Source organism: Pygoscelis adeliae, unplaced genomic scaffold, assembly GCF_000699105.1.
Source record: "Pygoscelis adeliae isolate BGI_AS28 unplaced genomic scaffold, ASM69910v1 Scaffold317, whole genome shotgun sequence".
Taxonomy (NCBI): domain Eukaryota; kingdom Metazoa; phylum Chordata; class Aves; order Sphenisciformes; family Spheniscidae; genus Pygoscelis; species Pygoscelis adeliae.
Genome location: NW_008825155.1, coordinates 94941 through 114055, shown reverse-complemented (window position 1 = coordinate 114055; position 19115 = coordinate 94941). Strand labels below are relative to the sequence as shown.

Here is a 19115-nt window from a genome sequence, read left to right as displayed (position 1 = left end):
GTTGTCTGAAAAGTACCTGCATTAAACAGAGAAATACATCAGCTCTTCTCTATTTAGAGAGGAGAGGCAGTTCATCTTTTTCACACACTTGTGTACAAATTTAGAATATAATTTTGTGAGCATCAACATCTGGTTAAAGACCTGATTTTCTTGTTCTTCCTCATTCAAGAGGTCTGTTGGGGTGGGATGGAGAACCATCACAGGAGAACTCTGCTCACAGTTGTACTTGTAGTGGTCCTCTTAGCCATGCAGAAGTCAGGAATCTATTTTTCTTTCCTTATGCAGTGTTGTGTGATACATGTTGGAGTTGGCCTTTGAGTAAAGCATTATGGTCAGTGTTGGAGACAGGTCGTTGACTGTCTTGTTTGGTATGGCAAATCTATTTTTTGTTTGTTTCTATTGTATTCCCTTCTGAAAGGGTTAAAATGCTGTTGAAGTGGATTATTTACCATGGTGAGGGAATCGATGGATCACAGAGTTTGTGATGGTCCCTGCTACTCAAAGCCTCTCATCTCTAGAGTCACTGGTTCAGATTCGCCCTGGTTTGTACTTTCACAGCATTTTAAAGTGTGAAAGTTGGCATTACTTTGATGTCTCTTACATCATAAGTTTCCATTACCTTACTGGGTTCTGTTGTTTCTATTTCAGGGATCGCTCAAGGAAAAGACCCTTGAGAATCTGGAAAAGTATGTGGTGAAAGATGTAAGTGTGAAGTTACTTTACTTGTGCTACGTGACAATCTGTACTGAGTAAGCAGGCAAGAAATAAACATGCTGATTTGCTTTACTAAATCACAAAACAGATAACACTGTGATTTCTATTGTAATAACCGAAGACAAAGTGGAAAGTTCGGACGCAGCCTTTATTCTGAGCCAGTGATCCACGTGATTTCGTATTCACGTGCATGTTTTTTACGTGAAATATAAAAGCTAGAGGAAATGTTATCACGGGACACAGGTGAATGCACTGGCAAGGCTCGTGTTGTTTCTTTTGGTGTTGAAAGCAACTGTGTTCCCTGCCCACGTTTTCTCTGCCCAAGCAGACCTCTTTTTAAAAAGTAACAGATGAGCATCTTTTTAGACAGAAGTATTCCTTAGCCATCCAGCAAAAATGTTACACGTGTTTAACCATGACAGACTGAGGGAAAGATCCCGAAAGACTCACCAATGTCCCATCTCTTGATAGCCCCAAAATGTGTGTTCAGCACATCTAATTGAGCAAGCTCCAGTGGGCCCCTCTGGACCACTTACAGTGTAATTATTCTTTAGTTTAGGTGAGCTCTGTGGTAGAGTATCACTTTAAAGCAGTTAACCTTGTTTGTAGTTACATGCCTGCAAAATTCTTAGGAAACCGTTCTGTGAGGTAATCAGCTACTCTGGCAATGGACTGAGATTTATGATTCAATAAAAATAGCCCCAGGAATAAATTCTCCCTAATTTGAGGTTGGAATTATAATGCGCTCCAACTTGTGGCTCGTGTGAGCTCAGATTTCACCTGCCTCTGGGCCCATTTCGGGAATGGACTTGGAGCTGGAGGAGCTGCTCTAGCGTGCCTGGCATGGAGCAGGTCAGTGGGAGCAGCACAGGGTGCCTGCCAAAGGCACCGCAGCTCTGCTGAGCCCTTCCCCCTCGCCTTCCTCCCCTGGCCTGTGCTCTGGAGAGGTGTTAACGTGGACGGACCAGCAGCTTTCCTGGCTCTGGCCAGTGCAAAACACGTGAGTTTGCTTGCTCAATGGTTTGGTTTGCTTTGTTTTGTCTGGTGGGATCATAGTTGAGAGTGTTTTGCCCATGATGAATGTCTGTAACTTTTGTGTGTGACTTGTCCCTTGGCTTTCAGGGGAAGCTGCCACTGCTGCTCAGCCGCATGAATGAAGTTGGGAAGGTGTTTCTCGTCACAAACAGCGACTATAAATACACAGACGTAAGTGCTGCTTGAATTGTTGTGTTGGTATCTAATGGAATAAGCAAAAGCTGGCCATTCATTTGTATGGGTTTTAGTAGGACATCTTCTGGTGGAGAATCGGGTGTTTTCTAAGCTAGGGTAGGATGGTTTAGTGGTGAATGCAGATTAGGTCTTGAGTCATCTTTTGTAGTTCTGGTTCTGCTACTGACCTAGTATGGGCCTGGCTTAAGTCCCTCTGTGCCTCACTCAGTTCCTCAGCAATTAAAAGGCTGAAAGAGAAAGCGATGCTCATTTTAGATTTCAGCATCCTTTAAAATGCAGAACTTCCCTTTCAAGTGAGATAGTCTGAGAACAGGCAGGTCACCAAAGCCATGGTCCTGGAGAGGTTTAAGAGCCAGAAAGGGCTGTCTGCTGTGCTGTAGGAATAAACGAGGTTACTTCAACTCCAGGTAAATGTCAGGATGTTGCGACACTGCTAATCCAAAGATTTATATGCCATTTTAAAGCATTGCAAGATATACCTGAAGCAGTGTGCAGATTTCTGAGGCAAATGTGTTCTTCGATTATAAAAATTGCTGATTTAATTCCTGTCACTTTAAATTCCATCCATTCATTTTGTCTCCAAATCTTATGCTGACTTTCGTGTAAATCCTGAAAATAAAGTTCTGTAACCTGAAAAGATAAAAGCAGAAAAGTATGCTTTTATGAACGACACAAATGTATGTTTAAAAATGCATCTTTGAATACTTTCTTTCTGTCTTTCAGAAAATTATGACTTACTTGTTTGACTTTCCACATGGACCAAAGGTATGTGATTGCTAGACTGCAGTTCCAATAGAAACTGATGTGCCTAATTATCTGTGTAGCTGGAAAGCATTTTAATCCTGCTTCATTGGCTGCATGGGATTAGTTGCTTTAATCTGGTTAAAATACATTTGCTGTTTTGTATCCTATTTGAATGGGATCAAAGCAAATACAATATAACAAAGAGAAAAGAGGCATCATCTGGTCTCAAACAATAATCTGTGTTAATGATAACATTATTTTAGTGATAACACATTTTAACTGTGGCATTTTGCAGCCAGGTTTCTTAGAAATCTTGCACAATGTTTTGGATGTTGTTAAAAAAAGCCTTGATGGAAAGGAAAGAGTTTTATAAAACAGCAGAAACACTTATGGCTGATTGTGCCTTCACTATGGTAACTCCAAAAATTTTAGTCATGCTTTTTCTGGTTTTCTGAGGTCAAAACTCAGCCCTGCAACTTTTGGAGAGAGGCTTATGAGCTGAATTTATACTGCTTTCTCAATCTCCCAGTGGGAGACTCTCTCACCTTCAAAAGATGTGTTTTCATACTGTGCTCTAAAGGTAGAAGGCGGCCAAGGGAGAAATTTTCAGAACATGGAAAATCGCCACAACTGATAGCTCAAAAACCTCCTTGCTGTGGTCTTGATCTCAGAAAGAGCGGAAGCATGGAGCAGAAAGGGCACATGAATGCCCAGTGTCCTTCAGGCAGGGCTTTGATTCAGTTGTGCTCTGTGGAATGGAGTCCAGGCATTTTCCCACTCTTGGCAAATGTACCAGGGTGGCTTTGTAAGGCTGAAGCCGTGAAGTTGCATGTGTCTGGATCTACGCAGGATGTCACCTTCAGAAACAGTGGCAGCGGTGTCATTTACAGCATCTCCTTACACGACAGCTGTGCTGTGATACAGATCTTCAGTGCAGTTCTCCTATCTCGCACCACGTCCTCAGTCCTCACTTGCTAGGCTGGGTTGGGATGGCCTTGCCGCAAAAGGGGAGTGCTTTAGGAGACGGTGCTGGCAAACCAGCATCGTACCACAAGAGGCGCGAGCTAGAGGATTTTGATGGATCAGCAATGTCACAAAGTTATGGCTATGGACAATGACACTCCGGTTAAACTCCCTGTGGTTGATTGTGTTGTGCCTGATTCTAGGGTTGGTTTATGTTGCAGCCTGGGAGTGCCCATCGGCCATGGCAGTCCTACTTCGACCTGATCCTGGTGGATGCGCGAAAACCCCTCTTCTTTGGGGAGGGCACTGTTCTGCGGCAGGTGGACACGGTGAGTGGTGTATGGAGGGTGCCTCTCCAGCTGGAAGGGCTCGTGCGCCTCCTGTGTGGCGTCTCTTAGTGGCAACGGGCAACACTGTTTAGACAGGACCTGCCTTAGATATGGTGGGCTGGCTTCTCTTAGTGATTCCTGAGTAACCCCATCACCTGGAGCACAGCAGAGCTTGAGGCTTTGCTGGCTTCCCTAACGTACCACAGGTGGCAATAGGAAAAGAATGTGGAAAGTCACTTCTAGGCTGCCTGGGAGTGAGAAAGAGGCAAAAAGTGAAGTATCAATAGGACAGAAAAGATCCAGACCATCAGCTGTTCTGTACTAAAGCGATGTCTCCTTCCTCAGGTGACCGGGAAACTGAAGATTGGTACCTACACTGGCCCGCTGCAGCATGGCATCGTGTACTCAGGAGGTGAGGCAAGAACCCTTCTTGTCCTGTGGAGTGGCTCTGACATGCCCTCGTGGCCTTCAGCCTCTCCGGCTGTGAGAGGACTTGTGCCAGGTGCTAGGCAAGGTTGTGTTTCCCAAAGCGCATTGTACTGTGCCCCCTGCACACTGCACCAGAAGCTCTTCATCATCACTGCTGCCCAATGCAGGGAAGAAATGGACCCGTTCCTCCTCAAGCGCCCTTTTCTTCCTTGCCAGGGAGGGTTTGGGAAATGCCACTGCAGGGCTTGTGGTGGAGGGGGAGCTGCAGCTGGCCCAATGCAACGTTCCCAGCTGTACTTACGGTGCTGCCACCAGTGTGACCACGCTTGGAGGGTCCTCTGAGCCAGGGAAGGGCAGCGAGTGGATATACAGGGCTGTCTGCGACACCCAGGGCTCCATTACTCTCACATGGGGTGGGAGGCAGCATGGCCCCTCTGCTGCTGCCATTCATGGGGCGGGGGGGGGTGGGCAAAACTGCCCCTGGGTGAACTCTCAGGTGGGTGGGCAGTGCCCAGAGCTGCCATCGCCAAGCAGGGGTGCTACGTTTAGCAGTGGAGGTTTCTGGCAGGAAAATGCACCTGCTCTGTCCCTAAGCCTGGCCCTCTGAAATGAGCCACACATTTCCTTTTGGTTCCCATTTCTGAGCCATGCCATTCTTCTCTCAGGCTCTTCGGACACAGTCTGCGACCTGCTGGGGGCCAAAGGGAAAGATATCTTGTACATCGGAGACCATATCTTTGGAGACATCCTCAAATCCAAGAAGCGCCAGGGCTGGAGGACCTTCCTGGTGATCCCCGAGCTGGCGCAGGAGCTGCACGTCTGGACAGACAAAAGCGGTCAGCAGCCGGGCAAGCCCCAGGCCAGGCTTTGCTCTTGCCTGCCTGGTGCTGCACCCCTGAGATCGCCAGGGCATAGGGGTGCAGGGGAGAGATCACCGTGGCTTGCCGCTTCTCCTTTCAGCCCTTTTTCCCTGGGTCTGGGTGTGGGTGGCAGGAGCTGGGGCAGCTCTCCATGGGCTGGCCTCGGCGTCCCAGGCCTTTCCTGTGCTCTTTCCCAGGCCTCTTGCATGTGATCAGCCCAGCGCTGACTTGGCCGCAGGAGAAGCTGCAGCTGGGTGGGGTTGTGTTGTTCCTCATCCATAACCCTGCCCCAAAAACTCCTCTCTCTCTGCCCGTATGGAGCCTTGGCTTCTCTGGTAAAAAGTATCTGACAAGACATCTGGGTTATTCTCCTTGTAATGCCTGAGCCATGACTGCTCTCCCATCTGCAGGGAGTCCCTGCTCACCAGCCGCTTCCTCCTCCTTCCTCCCGCTCCCTCTGCTGCTCTGCTGCCAAAGTGCTGTGTGTTTCCCATCCTCCAGTGCTACTGCTTTTCTCCCAGGTTTGCCCTTTGGTGTGTAAATAGGTCTGGGGGTTATGCGCATTGCCCCATGGCTGGTTGGAAGGTTTTGGTGAGGGCTGTGAAGGTTCAGCCTCAGAAACAAAAGGGGCAACCAGCCCTTTGGCACAAGCCCAAAGCTCTGCCAGTGGCACAGAGCGCGACTGAACCCTCTCTGCACAGTGGCCCTGAGATGCCATGCTCCTTGATGCAGTGCCCCTCCACTGCCATGCAAGGGGAGCGGACAGGATGGTGGGTTTGCTTTCAGCCCTTTTCATTTCAACAGTTTAAGCTTACCTTTTTCCCCTTTCTTTTCTGGATTTTCCAGCCCTTTTTGAAGAGCTGCAGAGTCTGGACATTTTCTTGGCCGAGCTATACAAGTGAGTATTCAAACAGTGACAACTTTCCTGCTGCCTCTCCCAGCCTAGCGACAGCTAGTGAGAGGCTCTGATGAAACCTTGGGGTTGAGTTAGCGGCAGTGCTGCCGGAGCTTTGACTCAGGCCTGGGCTCTGCCCACGAGACCAACCTTCCCCTGCAGACCAGCCTCCCTCCCCCGAGCCCCCATCCCACAGCATCTGGTTCTGAAAGGCTTTTCACACCATGTATTTACCTTCTCGCCTGTAACTAGGCATCTGGACAGTAGCAGCAATGAACGCCCTGACATCAGCTCCATCCAGAGACGCATTAAGGTACCAATCATCAAAATCCCTTTTCATCCTTTTGGATCCCAAAGGGCTTGACAACCCAGCCCCACTGCTCAGCCCTGAAATGCTTTGCTCTGCCTTTGGGTGGGCACGGCAGGCTTGGCAAAGCCGTTCTGTCTTTGTGGATGCAAATGGAGGAGCTTCTCAGCTCACTGGTGTCACTGGTCTGGAATAGGGTCTCCTTCCTCATGCACGCAGCAGCATTGACTGACGGTGCTCACTGCTGCAGAACGGGGCGCTGGTACACACAAGCTTGGAGGGGCTGTAGCCTCTGGTTCAGCCAGCCCTGGGGTGCCAGCCTGGGGCAAGTGCTGGCCCTGAGCCCACTGCTGCCCTCCCCTCTGTTAGCTGGGACTTGGCTGTGCTCTGATGCCGCGGGATACAAGCACAGAAAGCCTTGCTGGAGATCCTCGCAGATCTCAGGTAGCCCCCAGCCCTCAGTGCACTCCACTTCAGTGTTGTCGTGGCTCCGCGCTGCTGCCTGCCCAGCCCAGGATCTAACCTGCCCTTTGCTTGTAGAAAGTGACCCACGACATGGACATGTGCTACGGGATGATGGGGAGCCTCTTCCGCAGCGGCTCTCGGCAGACCCTGTTTGCCAGCCAGGTGATGCGCTACGCTGATCTCTATGCAGCCTCCTTCATAAACCTCCTCTACTACCCCTTCAGCTACCTCTTCAGAGCCGCCCACGTCCTGGTGAGTTGCAGACCCCGGGGAGGTGGGCAGGGGTCCCAAAGGTGCCCACGCTTGTGTTCGTTAACACTTCCACAAGCCGCAAGCACCAGGAACGGCACCTTGGAGGGTTGGGTGGCATTTGATGCACCGTGGGCCAAAGGGTCACGTTTTGGGGTTTGCTCTCCATCTGTCTCAGGGAGATACCCTGGGACTGGGTCACCCCTTGCCATCTCCTCTCTCTCTTACATGTGTAGATGCCACACGAGTCCACGGTAGAGCACACGCACGTCGACATCAATGAGAAGGAGTCGCCGATGGCCACACGCAATCGCACCTCAGTGGATTTTAAAGATTCTGACTACAAGCGGCATCAACTGACCCGTTCCATCAGTGAGATCAAACCGCCCAACCTCTTCCCCCAGGCACCTCAGGAAATCACACATTGCCACGATGAAGATGACGATGAGGAAGAGGAAGAGGAGGAAGAAGAGGAGGAAGAGGAAGAGGAATAAGAAGGAAAAAGCGAAGCATCTCTGAAGACAAACTGTGACTCTAGCAGTGATCAGGAGCGGATTCCTTTGTTGGGGCCCTTGAGGTGATGGGTTGGGGGTGTGTGATTCTTGCAAAGGCACATTTTGAAAGTGTCCGGAAACTTTTAACAAATTAACACTAATTAGGAGGAGACCCTTGTTTTCAGTTTTGCAGACGGTTCAAAAAGCTGATGGATTCTGCCTGGGTGGTGCATTCAGATTGGACTGCCCGCCTGTGCTGTCATGCTGCTCCCATTACATTTAGGGATGCTGCATGTTTCTCCCTTTCCCATGTGTTTCATTTGATTTGCATTTGAACGGTGTCCTGTGAACGGTTTTTGCCATTTGTTACATTCGCTGTGGAGAAGGAAGGGACGTGCTGTGCCCTGCAGGAGACAAAATGATCCAAATCCTCCTGCCCGTTGGGTCGCTGCCCTTAACCCTCTGCTTCTGGGTTACAAACTCCCCCCTCCCCGTGTTAGCCAGGGTGTTGCTGTGGCTTCCAGCACTCAGTTTACCCTCTGCTTGGCGTGAGTTTCTCTGTGTAAGTGGTTTGATTCCTCCTGCCGTCACAGATGGCGGTGGGATTCCAGCTCTTGCATATCTGCAGCTGTACACGTTTTGGCTTGTAGACGCTTGTTATCCTCTCCCAGTGTTTCAAAGCTCTCTTTCATCATTGACATGCGATGCATGATTTCCAACGCATTTCTCAAACAGCTGAGCCGCACACTGTGTTCTCAACTCCTGTAGTTTCAGCAGTAAATATTAACCCAGGAGCTTGAAGCGACTGCTTTAGCATTACGTTAGTCGGGTTGTTTTCCTACTGCCTATTACTGAGCTTTCTGTCTGCTCAGCTTTAAGAAAGTGAAGCATCCCAAAGACAAACCCAGCCACCATCTGGAGTGAAGGGGCCTGTTACTCCAGGGTGCTGTGGGCCACGCGTGTCTGCCCTAAACTAGGAAGCAGCACGTGCCACAGGGCCAGCCCTGTGGTGGGAGCCGGGAAACTCCAGTCCAGCTGGCGGCTGCCCTTGTCTTTGGCCTGGCACGGAGCAAGCGGAGCCTCACTGCAGGTTGCGGTGGGCAAGGCTGCGTCCCTGGCCAAGGAGGGTGATGGCTGCAGACTGCCGTGCGGGGACCAGGCGTGCCCCACAGGGATGGGCAAGCGGTCCTTGTGCCTGAAAGCCAGCCCAGGGAAGGCACGGGGCCGGCGCGCAGCTGGGCAGCAGTGCCCTGCAGTTTTCCTCCATGTCATGGGTGCAGCCTCCCTTACTCCAGCCTGTGCCGTTCGCTGTGAAGGGATTACAACGAGGGCCCTTTTGTAACGAATTCGACTGTTGTTTCAGTACCATAAACTCATTTAATCTTTTTTTTTTTTTTTTCATTTTAAAATACCTTAGGAGAAAATAAAAAAAGAAAAACCACACCACCAACATCTGAGCAGGAAACGCTGCTGCTGTAGTGGCAGTTGTTCAAGTCAATAAATGATGATGTTTCTAAGAAATGCCTGGCGCTTTGTGGCGTGTCGCTGAGATGACGAGGGCTGGGCTGGAGGTGGCAGGGGGAGCCAGGACTGGTCTGTGGGGGTCCCAGCGGGACGGGTGGCTGAGGAAGAGGGAAAGCATCTCCGGGAATTGGTTGTGTGAAGCATTGCCGAGCAGTGGCTGTGGATCTGGATTTAAGGGCTTGTCTGGTCCGTGGGGGGCAGGAAGCGACAGGGTGGCACAAGGTTATCCCCATCGGCTTCAGCCAGGAGGCACAGAGAGATGGAGAAACATTCTGGCCTGGATTCAGAGAGAGAGGAGGGGCTTTTCCATGGTGGAAAGGGCAACACTCTCACCCTGCCACTACCTCCAACATTGCCCCTTTCCAGGGCCGCTCCCCACCGCGCATGACCTGTGCCCAGGGTGGTGCTGGCAGCACAGCGTGGCCCGCGCTCACCAGGAGCTGCAAACCTGGTTAAACAGAGAAAAATACCCGGGGAAGGCCGGTGCTGCCACAGCGACGGCACCGGCTGGCCTAGCCAAAGGCTGCGTGTGCCCTGCGCCCGGCCGAGACAGGGACAGCGCTGGAGGCAGCGCGCTGCTCTGCTCAGCCCTTGCCTATAAACAAACCCCTCGTATCAGCCAAACCAGACCGTATGAGGCCCTGCCATCAGAGCTACCACAGAGGGATATTCAGTACCCAGGGCCCAAAGTGCCAAACAGAAAAGCAACGCTAAATGGCTGCAGATGGTGGCCAACAATCAACAGCCAACACTTCAAGGATTGCTAAAAGCCCCAAACCCAGCACTGAGTCCCTGACCCCTTGATTTTGGGTCTGGAGAGCAGCTGAGATGTACCCACAGTGAGGCTGGCTGCAGGAAGGGTTTGAGGGAGCTGTTCCCGAGCCCTTTCGCTAAAGGCCATGCTGGGCTTTGCTATGTTTAAACCTCATTTCTCCAAGTATAGCCACTTGAATTTTTTAAGCTTTAGCTCAGCAGCTGGGGAGGGCGTGCAGCTGCGGGAAAGGAGGTCTGGGGAGCTTGGTGCATTCCTCCTTCCTAACCGGTCGCCACAAATAGCTCACTCCCAGCCCAGGGCTATTTCTGACTGCGATGGGGAGAAGACTCTTCAAGGCTGGAGCAATGGAAAGTATTTGACCCTCACTTGATGGTGGGAAAGCGTCGGGCAGAGCCTGACAGACACACAGGCACTGCTCGCTGTGCCTTGTGCTGCTGCCCGTCCTGCGCTGGCTTCACGATGGTGTTGCAGTGAGAAACCACCAAGCAAGAGCCAGGGTGAAGCCTCTTGCCCCGGCTGGCACAGGGGACATGGCCACAGCCCAGTTTGCTAGCCCACAGCTCTGGCAGGCCACTGCCTGCACCTCTGGCCTGCACTAGCTGCCACTCCCGGGAAGCCGGTGGCCTGGCAGTACCTGTGTCTCCAGCCGACTCTGCAGAGCCCCCAGGAAAAGCCTGTGTGAGCTGCAGCTGCTGCAAGGCTCCTGCTGCTCTCCCTGCAGCCTGTTCCCCCACCTGAGGGGATGGGCACGCTGTTGCCCACCGGCAGTGGCCTCTCCTGCAGCAGCAAGGCAAGCACCAGGGACAGGCTTCACCCCCTGCCCTGAGCTCTCGCTGACCTGATTTCTGGTTTCTCCCACTTTGTCCAACACCACACACCCACCCTCATCGCGCCACAGAGACGGAGGGGGCTCACGGTGGCTGCACCGAGCAAACTCTACCAGGGACAGGAACCTGAGTCTCACTCTGCCCTTAGCCGCAGCCCTGCAGACATTTTGTGTTGAATGCTGCCAGCAAGTACTTCTGAATAGGTCAAAGTAACTCGCGATGCACCCAGCTCCTTTTCCTTTACACCATCTCCTCTCTCAGCGGAGAGAGGGCCCACTGCAGCTGAAGCACAAACCCCGTATCGGGGTATGCCTAACCATGATGGAGGATACAAAGCCCTGCGCCAGTCCCTGAGCAGCAGCTATTGCAATCTTGGCACCTGAAGCCCCGGCCACCTGTGGCGCATATTGACAAGGCAATTTTGTAGGTGCAGAGCCACCAGCCCACCCTGGCTGTGCACAAGGGTGCTCACCTCCAGCAGATGGGCCCTGGGGCCCGCGGGGCTGCGGCGCGTGTGGCAGGAGCGCAGGGCTGGCGCGCAGGGCTGGCCAGGCCCTCGGACAGAGCGATGCAGCAGCAGCGGGGGGGCAGGGGCGAATGGTCTACCAAGACTTAACAACCTGTAGATACAAAAAGTGACCTTGAGCATGACTCACACAGTATGTGAGAATGGCCTTTAGCGCTGGGTGTCCCGTCCCTTATGCTGCAGCAGCACAGGGCCCAGCCGGGCAGGGAGGGTGGAGCACAGCCCAGGTGCTGCTGCACCCTCCAGGACGCAGAGCCCCAGGTGCAGCTGCCTTCGCCTCAGGCACTGCTCCCGCCCCGCTGCCACAGCGCAGCCTGGACCTGGGCAGCCAACAGCCATCCCGCCTCCCTGCAGGGACCCAGCCTCTCGCACTCTCCCTTCCAGGAGCCCCGGGCCTCTCCTGCCCTGCTCCTCCTTCCCGCTGCTTTTCACCATCAGAGCCAGCCCCGAAGTCTGCCTTCACATTAATTCTACTTACATCCTGCTTGCAGCATCCCACCATCCTCCACCCGCTGCCAGGGACAGGCACATGCAGGGGAGCAGAAGTCCTCACAGGACCTGCCACTCTCCCCGTCCTGCTGATACGACATGGGGGAGTGAGGTCCAGGGGGATGGGGCCACACTGCACCATAGGAACAGGGACAGAGGCTGCAGTGCAGCGCACCCCCCCCAAGGCTTGAGCAGATGCTGCCCAATTCGCTAACCTAGGGTTTAGCAGCTCAAGAGCCGAGCAAGGAAGAAAGCCCTGTGCAAGGAGAGCAGCTGGGTGAAATGGCTGCAAGGAGGACAGGGTTGAGGGAGGGATGGCAGAAGCACAAAATGGGTGCACGGCAGGGCTGTATCTGGCACACAGGAAAGGGTCGGCTGTTCCTCTGCCGGTGTGGAGCTGGAAGTGATGCTGGGCAGGAGACTAAGCACGGGCTCGCTCTCCTGCTCAGAAATACATCTCTGCCACTGCGTGCTCCACACAACCCTGCTGCCGAAGTCCCAGCACACCAGGGGAGCAGGCAGCAGCAGCACCTAATGCAGGGGGACGGACAGACTCGCACCACCATAGACTCCCATCCAACAGAACCACCGTCACCACCTACCACATCCCTCGCTGGTGACCCCTAGTCACACACCACCTGGCAGGAACACGTGCTACGGATGGACAGACAGATGGCATCTATGCTTCCGGACAAACAAACGTGATCTATGGAGAGCAGGTTGTAAATAAGGGATTTTTATTAGTGGAAGAAAAAGGCCCTCACCCTTGAGGGAACTTTAGAGAGTCGGCTGCTTGCCACCAGCTTCCCAAGTCCTGGTCAGCAAAACCACCGGCACAGCCCTCCCCAGCTCGAGGACTTATGGGCCCAGACCCACCAAAGCAAAGACAAAGACCTGGCTCTAAGGGGATAGGAGCCAGCCTCTCCGTGGCTCTTGACAGCTGAAGCGGAGATAAAAGACTGCTGATGTGCCAATAGCAGAGATCTTGGTCCGGGATCACCGACATCAGCCCCACCACCCACATGCCAAAATCCGTCCCTTGGAAATGGGGGGGGGAGCATGGAGGAGGGAAAAATGCATAAACTGGAATGTTCAACAGAAAAAAAATCATCATTTATCTAAAAAGAATAGAAATAAACAAAATGCTTTTAAACAAAATCACAAAATATACAAATAAATCTGGTACAAAATAAATAGGAAAGATTGGAAATCTACAACAAAATTGGAATAATTATAAAATTCATTCATATGACAATCAGTATATGAAACGTATACACTTCATTCAGGATTTCAGTTGTGCTTATTCAGGTTTATGTACACACATGGAAATACTGTAGTCAGAATACTACAATCCTGGAAACCCAAAGTCATGTACAATATGATACAATTCGCAAAGACCATGTACGATGGCAAATAAGACACAGGGAAGAGCCGGCTGGAGTGGCTGAGCGGGTTCAGAGAGCCACGAAAACGCACCGCGGAGAGAGAGCCGCCATGCTTCTGAGCAGGGGAGTACCGAGGCCGAGCCAGCAGCGGCCGGGAGGTGGCTCGGGGCAGCCAGGAAGGACCTGACTGCAGGAGAAAGGTTTGGTGTGAGACCTCCAGCTGCCAAGCACCAGCTGCTCATGGCTTCCAGGAACGCTTCTCAAGTATTTGGGGTTTCAGATTCAATGTGTTTGGCATCCGGGCGCCTGCCCCGTGATTCAGGTATTGAGGTTGGCTCTGCAGCTGTGCGTGCTGGAGAAAGCACACGCCAAGAGCTCTGAGGTCCCTCAGCAGGGCCCGACCCTGAACCACTCATAAGCCACCCTTGTGCTGGGAGAACACGGATCAAATGGGACCGGAGCACTGGTGCTGGGGTCCCGGTGGGTTCCCACTCTCCAAATTTCACACGGTCTGCGAGGAAGGTAGAGTCCCTTGAGCAGCATTCCTTAGTGTGAGGGATGAAGACAGGACAGCCGCGGCATCGCGCGTTCCCGACTGCTGCACCTCCTTCTCTCGCCTTCCTGAACACTCCACCAAACCACAGTGAGAAGAGCAGAAGAACGGCCACGGCCAATGCGAGAGCCCCTGCCACAGAAAGCCACGTTGCTGAATCCAAGCCAACATGATGCAGAAGGAGAGAGTACGTACCCTGGGTAAAAACCCGCTGTCCAAACCAGCCCAGCCCAGCCCAGCCTGCTGGGACCTGGGACTTTAAAGCAGGGATGATGCTAGAGCTGATCTAGGCCCGGCCAGTCTGTCACTTCTGTGAACAGAGGAGCTCACCGGGAGTCCCCTCCACCCTCCCACACTGATCTTTGGGCGAATCCAGAAGGCATGCCCTTGGAAATGGCACTTCCAACTAAAGGCCCATGATCCAGGCTACTCATCTGACACCTACAAGTTACTCACTTGAATTTGGAAGGATTTGGTACAACAGTGATGCCCAGAGGATAAAAAAACCATCGCCTTTTATAAAGCTCTGCAGTCTCCAAACAGCTGAAATGGGATGCTAGACTGCTCCACCAAGCACTACATGCTGGGACAAGCCCTTCCTCCCCAGCAAACCCTGCTACCGACCGCCGCACTGCTTCCAGGAGGAGAAGACAACAGCGACATCAAACCCACCTCTGGCGCATCGGAGCCACCTGCAGCCTTTGCATGTTTCAGGTGCTTGTTTGGCTCACAACAGCTGACAAACCTCAAGCCTGGCTCTGTGACAGGCAGCTTCTGTCAAGAATGGCCAAACCTCTCCTGCTGGGGGGGCGAGGGGGGAGGATTAAACATCAAGCACTTTGTTAGCCAGAAATCTGTGCTGGAGGGGTGAGAGCAGCCAGGGCACCGTCCTCTGCAGGATCCCAGTGATCGGCCCTACTCAGAGGAAAACAGGGCCCGAAGGAGAAACCTCAGGAGAGAGCAGAAAGATGTTTTTCAGCTGGAGACGGAAGATCAGCAGCTTTGATACCGTATTTCCAAGGTGCAGAACCGCTATAGAGCCTGACCTCAGGATAACGAGAACAAGAAGATGTCACTTTGACTGAGTTCAGCACTACCGCTCTGTGAAACACCTCCCTCTGCCACCTGTACCTTGCCACGGGCTGGAGGCAGCTTTCCGGCACCCCTTTCCCATCCCTGCAGCTCAGGGAAGGGCGCTGGGATAACCTGGCATCCCAGGCTTTCTTCTAGGGAATGCTCTGGCCTCCCCAGGTTCAGCATCCAGCTTCTATCAGAATGGCAAATATGCACAACCAGACCGAAAAGCTCAACCGTACCACCTTGTACCCACAGCAACAGCGTCCCCTCGCCTGGACACGGCCTCAAGGACGCGGCCATGAAGCTAACCGCGGAGTAACGCAACCCAGCGTGAAGCCAGGCTCCAGAACAAGAGCAAGACACTGAACGGGATTGTCCGGGGAGCTCTGCGGGAAGCTGTGGATGCCTCCGAGTCCCCTGTGCTGCCGACGCATGGGAGTGAGGCCAGTATCACCACAGAGATCGCACCGACAAGAGACCTGCAACTGAGGGACCAAGTATAACAACAGAGCAGGGATGAGGGTGGCTTCCCAGCCCAGCTTGTAGCGCAGAGCTTGTCCTCTCTGCTGGTCAAGTCAGGATGAAGGCTGCTCTCTCCTCCGTGCCATGAAAAGATGCCCAGCTTTCGATCATGTTAGTTAAGCTCATTATTTCACTGTTGGGCCAAACCAACCCTCAGTATCCAAGGACCAGGTACTTCTTTGGGTCTATTTAGAGCCCCAGCGTAGAGCCAGGCAGCGGGGCGGGCAGCAAGCCCGGGTCCGTATCACACCGAGCCTTTCAGCACATGCTGGTTTTCTGCTTTGTGCCAGCTTCGCCCATGGCAGCGCACAGTGCGAACGCAGGAGCCCCTCAACGCTGGTCGGACACCTTTGGGATAAGCCTCAAGCCAGCATCACAACAAGAGGTACTCTCTGCAGCATCCTTCCCCGCCCCCCAGCCCCCGTTTTCTACTGGAAATCCAGACACTGGATAACTTGACAACTGGTACACAGGTACTAGTTTTAAAACCACAGACGTGTGTATTAGATATCATATAAAATATGGTACATCTTTTATGTGGGAATGATTTCTATAGATAGTGTATTTCAGCACAAGGAAGATGCATGTTCCAAGGGGTCCTGGAGAATGCGGCTGTGTTCTCCATCACACAGGATACTTACACAGGATGCTCGTGAGGAGACAGCGCTGCTCTTTGCCATCCACACCCCCACGCCCCTCGGCTGAGCTCTGCAGAGATCACAGGAAGCACCACCGCTGCCCAAGCAGCCCCTCGCACAAAGCTACCTCTTTGGTTTTCTTTGAGCTGATTTGAGCCACAGCCTGACACCACCAGTGCCAAAATCTCATCCTCATCTGAGCTGGACCCTGAAGGCTGAGAAGCAGCAACGGGTGATGTCCACAGGCCATCATGGGCAACTCGCCCTGCTCCCCCTGAGCTTTCTCCAGCTCCGAGGTGAGTGCAAAGGGCTATATCCTGAGACTCCTATCTTGCCAGCTTCACCTGCACGAAAAGGCACTTAAAGAAAAGAAGAAAAAAATGAAAAAGTAACCCTGCGGTGAGGAAAAGGGGAGTAAGTCCAGGAGAAGAGAGGAGGAACAGAACAGCGAGCACAATGTGAATGAGTGGCTGACCCCTCTTCCAACAGGGCCCAAGAACTGCAAGCCTTGAGCAGCCAGCTCCAGCTCCAGCTGCCCCGCACAGGTCTCGGCATCATCCCATCCCTGCTCAGTCCGGAGCAGGAGCTTGCACAGGGCAAAAAGAGGGTGAGAGGGAACTACACACGACAAGAGGTTCAGAGTAGAAGTGGAGAGTGGTGGAAGGACCTGCCCCGTGGAGCTCGCTCTGCTGGTGCAAGTGGATGGGGAAAGCACCTTGTCCTGCCACGCCAGCCTCGGGGCCCCTGCTCCCCGGCCAGCCCGGACACCCTGCCAGCATCCCTCGTCCCTCTGCGGGACACCCGGTCCTGAGCTCCTCCAGGGCAGCGGCCTTCAGCTGCACAGGGATTTCAGGGAGTGGACAAGCTGGGAATAAAACAACAAGCACTTTGTAAACTCTGGAGGGTCTGAGCTTGGGGTCTACAGAGAGGCCGAGGTTGGTTTGCTAAGCTCACCCTGAGCCCCTCTCCACTCAGAACTAGTGTGCTTCGTATGATCTCCACGTCACCAGAGTCAGTCTCGTTTGGAGAAAGATTCTCATTGGAAAGCAAGAACATTCCTTCACTCTTTACAAAGATTTGGCAATACACAGAATTAAAAAAAAAAATAAATCATAGTTACAACAGATTCAGGTTCATTTCATTTAAAGGAAATTCAACCAACAGGAGTGTAAAAGTTATAATTCACAGTTGTGCATTTAAGATATTAGTGTTGAAAACTCACTTCAAAGAACTCTTGTGCAAAATTGTATTGACAGTAGAAACCATGGCTAGATGCCCTCCCAGCCTCCCCCAGCCAACGGGCCATCGTCCACCCCTCTGCCTGCACCCGGAGGCAGACGGACGAGGGGAACAAAGGCGGCAGTAGGAGTTGACATAGGAAGATGCAGTATCCTTTCTGCGAGTCAAAGCCTTGCCGAGGTCTGAGGTCAAGTCCAACAATTCCCAAAGCCACCAGCTGGTGCCCTGCGCCGCAGTGACGACCGGCAGCCCTGCCACGTGTCCTTATGGCACTATGGCACAGCATCTGGCATCTGAGCCCACCTGAATGCAGGCGGGCAGCCAGCGAGGCAGAGAAAGCAGACCTGCTCTGGCAGGACACCCCCTGCAAGGGCCCAGACTCAGACGCCACGGCATCTCCATTGCAGTTGGGGGAGCCAAGCCCCGGGGCCGGCAAATGCCATCCGGAGGCTCAGAAGTGATCCTGAGCCGGGCTCCTCTGCTTGTGATGGTTCCCACCACGAGGGCTGGGAACTCCTTGCATTTGTTAAACAGTAAAACTGTAAATACCCTGAGAACAGGGAGACTGGATTGTTTCCCCTCCGGGGAGAGGACCATGCTTTGCTCTTCAAGCTAATTAGTAGTAGCAGCTCCTAACCCCTCTGGGTCAGGTACATATTTTCCATATGAAACACATCTATAATCAACTATTTTTATGGAAATTATTTCACTTTCCATTATTGGATCTGTACAAATGATGAAAAACAGTCATGCAAAAAATTGCCTGCAAATTCTGGAACAGTGCAGCATGGGCAGAAGCAGGAGGTATTTGCTTTGGGATCACATGGCTTTGGTTGGAAAAATTGGCGCTTTTTTTTTTGCCTTTTTTTTTTTTTTTTTAAAAGGGAAACAGACACTGAAACAGATCCATAACCTGCCATAAGAAGCAGAAGTCAGATCCAGCAAGCAACCTCATCCCAGAGAGCGAGCTGCCTTGACTTGAGCCTTCCCTCCTTCGGCAGGTTTGACAAAACGGATACTGCATCTCAAGTTCACCACCGTGCCAAACGCTTCTGACAAACTTTTACATTCAGCAACTCTAGATAAAAACTGGCGAGGCAAGTCCCTCGCCGAGGACAAACGCTGTAACATCTCAACATTTTGCTTTGCGAGAAAGGTGCAATATTGGCAGCTCTCTGGGAACGAGCACGGCTTAGGTCAGCCCGTGCCAATGCTGAGCCGTGTGCTCTCAGCGGTGGCAGGCTGGTGCGCATCAGAGCGAGGATGGAGACTACGGAAACGCTTTTACGTGGGACTCAAAAGAAGTTAATAAGAAGCTAAATGCAAGAGTAAGGTTTGGGGGCCCCGTTTCCTCCTCACTGGGTGCACAAGTTAGATACTATGCAATTTCTATGCCCCCTTGTGGGGACTTCATCCTCATGGGTGGCTCCAAGGAAGACGTGCACCTTTCCCATCGGGGAGGACAGCAAAAATTAGGGCTGCTTTCTGAAGCCAAAAGAGAGAGGAGGCGAGACACAAGCAGACCCAATCGGCTCTGACACTATGCACTCCGATTTCCTGCGGGGAGATCCTGCAGCAAAATATTGCACCTTTCCAGCTACCATTCGCAAAGACGGACCACGGGAACTTGCAGCAAGTGCCTTCCCCAGCCCACGAGCAGGAGAGACGGGGCAAGCGTGCAGGCACAGAGAGCTCTGGCAGTTGCATTTGGGGCTGGGGGCTTCTTTGAGGGTCAGACGAGATTATCCGGGTGTAAAGAAAGGAAGGGAAATGCTACATAGCCAGGGGCCACGGAAGGGTCTCGAAACAGAGAAACTGCAATGCCTGATTTATTAATCACTCCAGATACCAAGGGCAACATTCACATTTTGTTTGAGACAG

At 52.5% G+C, this 19115-nt stretch overlaps 1 protein-coding gene across 1 annotated transcript in view; it reads left to right on the top strand.

The window, feature by feature from the left end:
- NT5C2 (5'-nucleotidase, cytosolic II) overlaps positions 1-9186 on the top strand; it is a 42254-nt gene extending 33068 nt beyond the window's left edge. The window contains exons 8-17 of the mRNA XM_009328433.1: positions 649-702; positions 1837-1920; positions 2668-2709; positions 3873-3980; positions 4326-4392; positions 5075-5245; positions 6116-6167; positions 6417-6477; positions 7012-7188; positions 7422-9186. Of these exons, the coding sequence (XP_009326708.1) occupies positions 649-702; positions 1837-1920; positions 2668-2709; positions 3873-3980; positions 4326-4392; positions 5075-5245; positions 6116-6167; positions 6417-6477; positions 7012-7188; positions 7422-7679 (1074 nt within the window). The 3' untranslated portion in view covers positions 7680-9186. The remainder of the gene's footprint in view (positions 1-648; positions 703-1836; positions 1921-2667; positions 2710-3872; positions 3981-4325; positions 4393-5074; positions 5246-6115; positions 6168-6416; positions 6478-7011; positions 7189-7421) is intronic.
- Positions 9187-19115: the final 9929 nt, after the last annotated feature.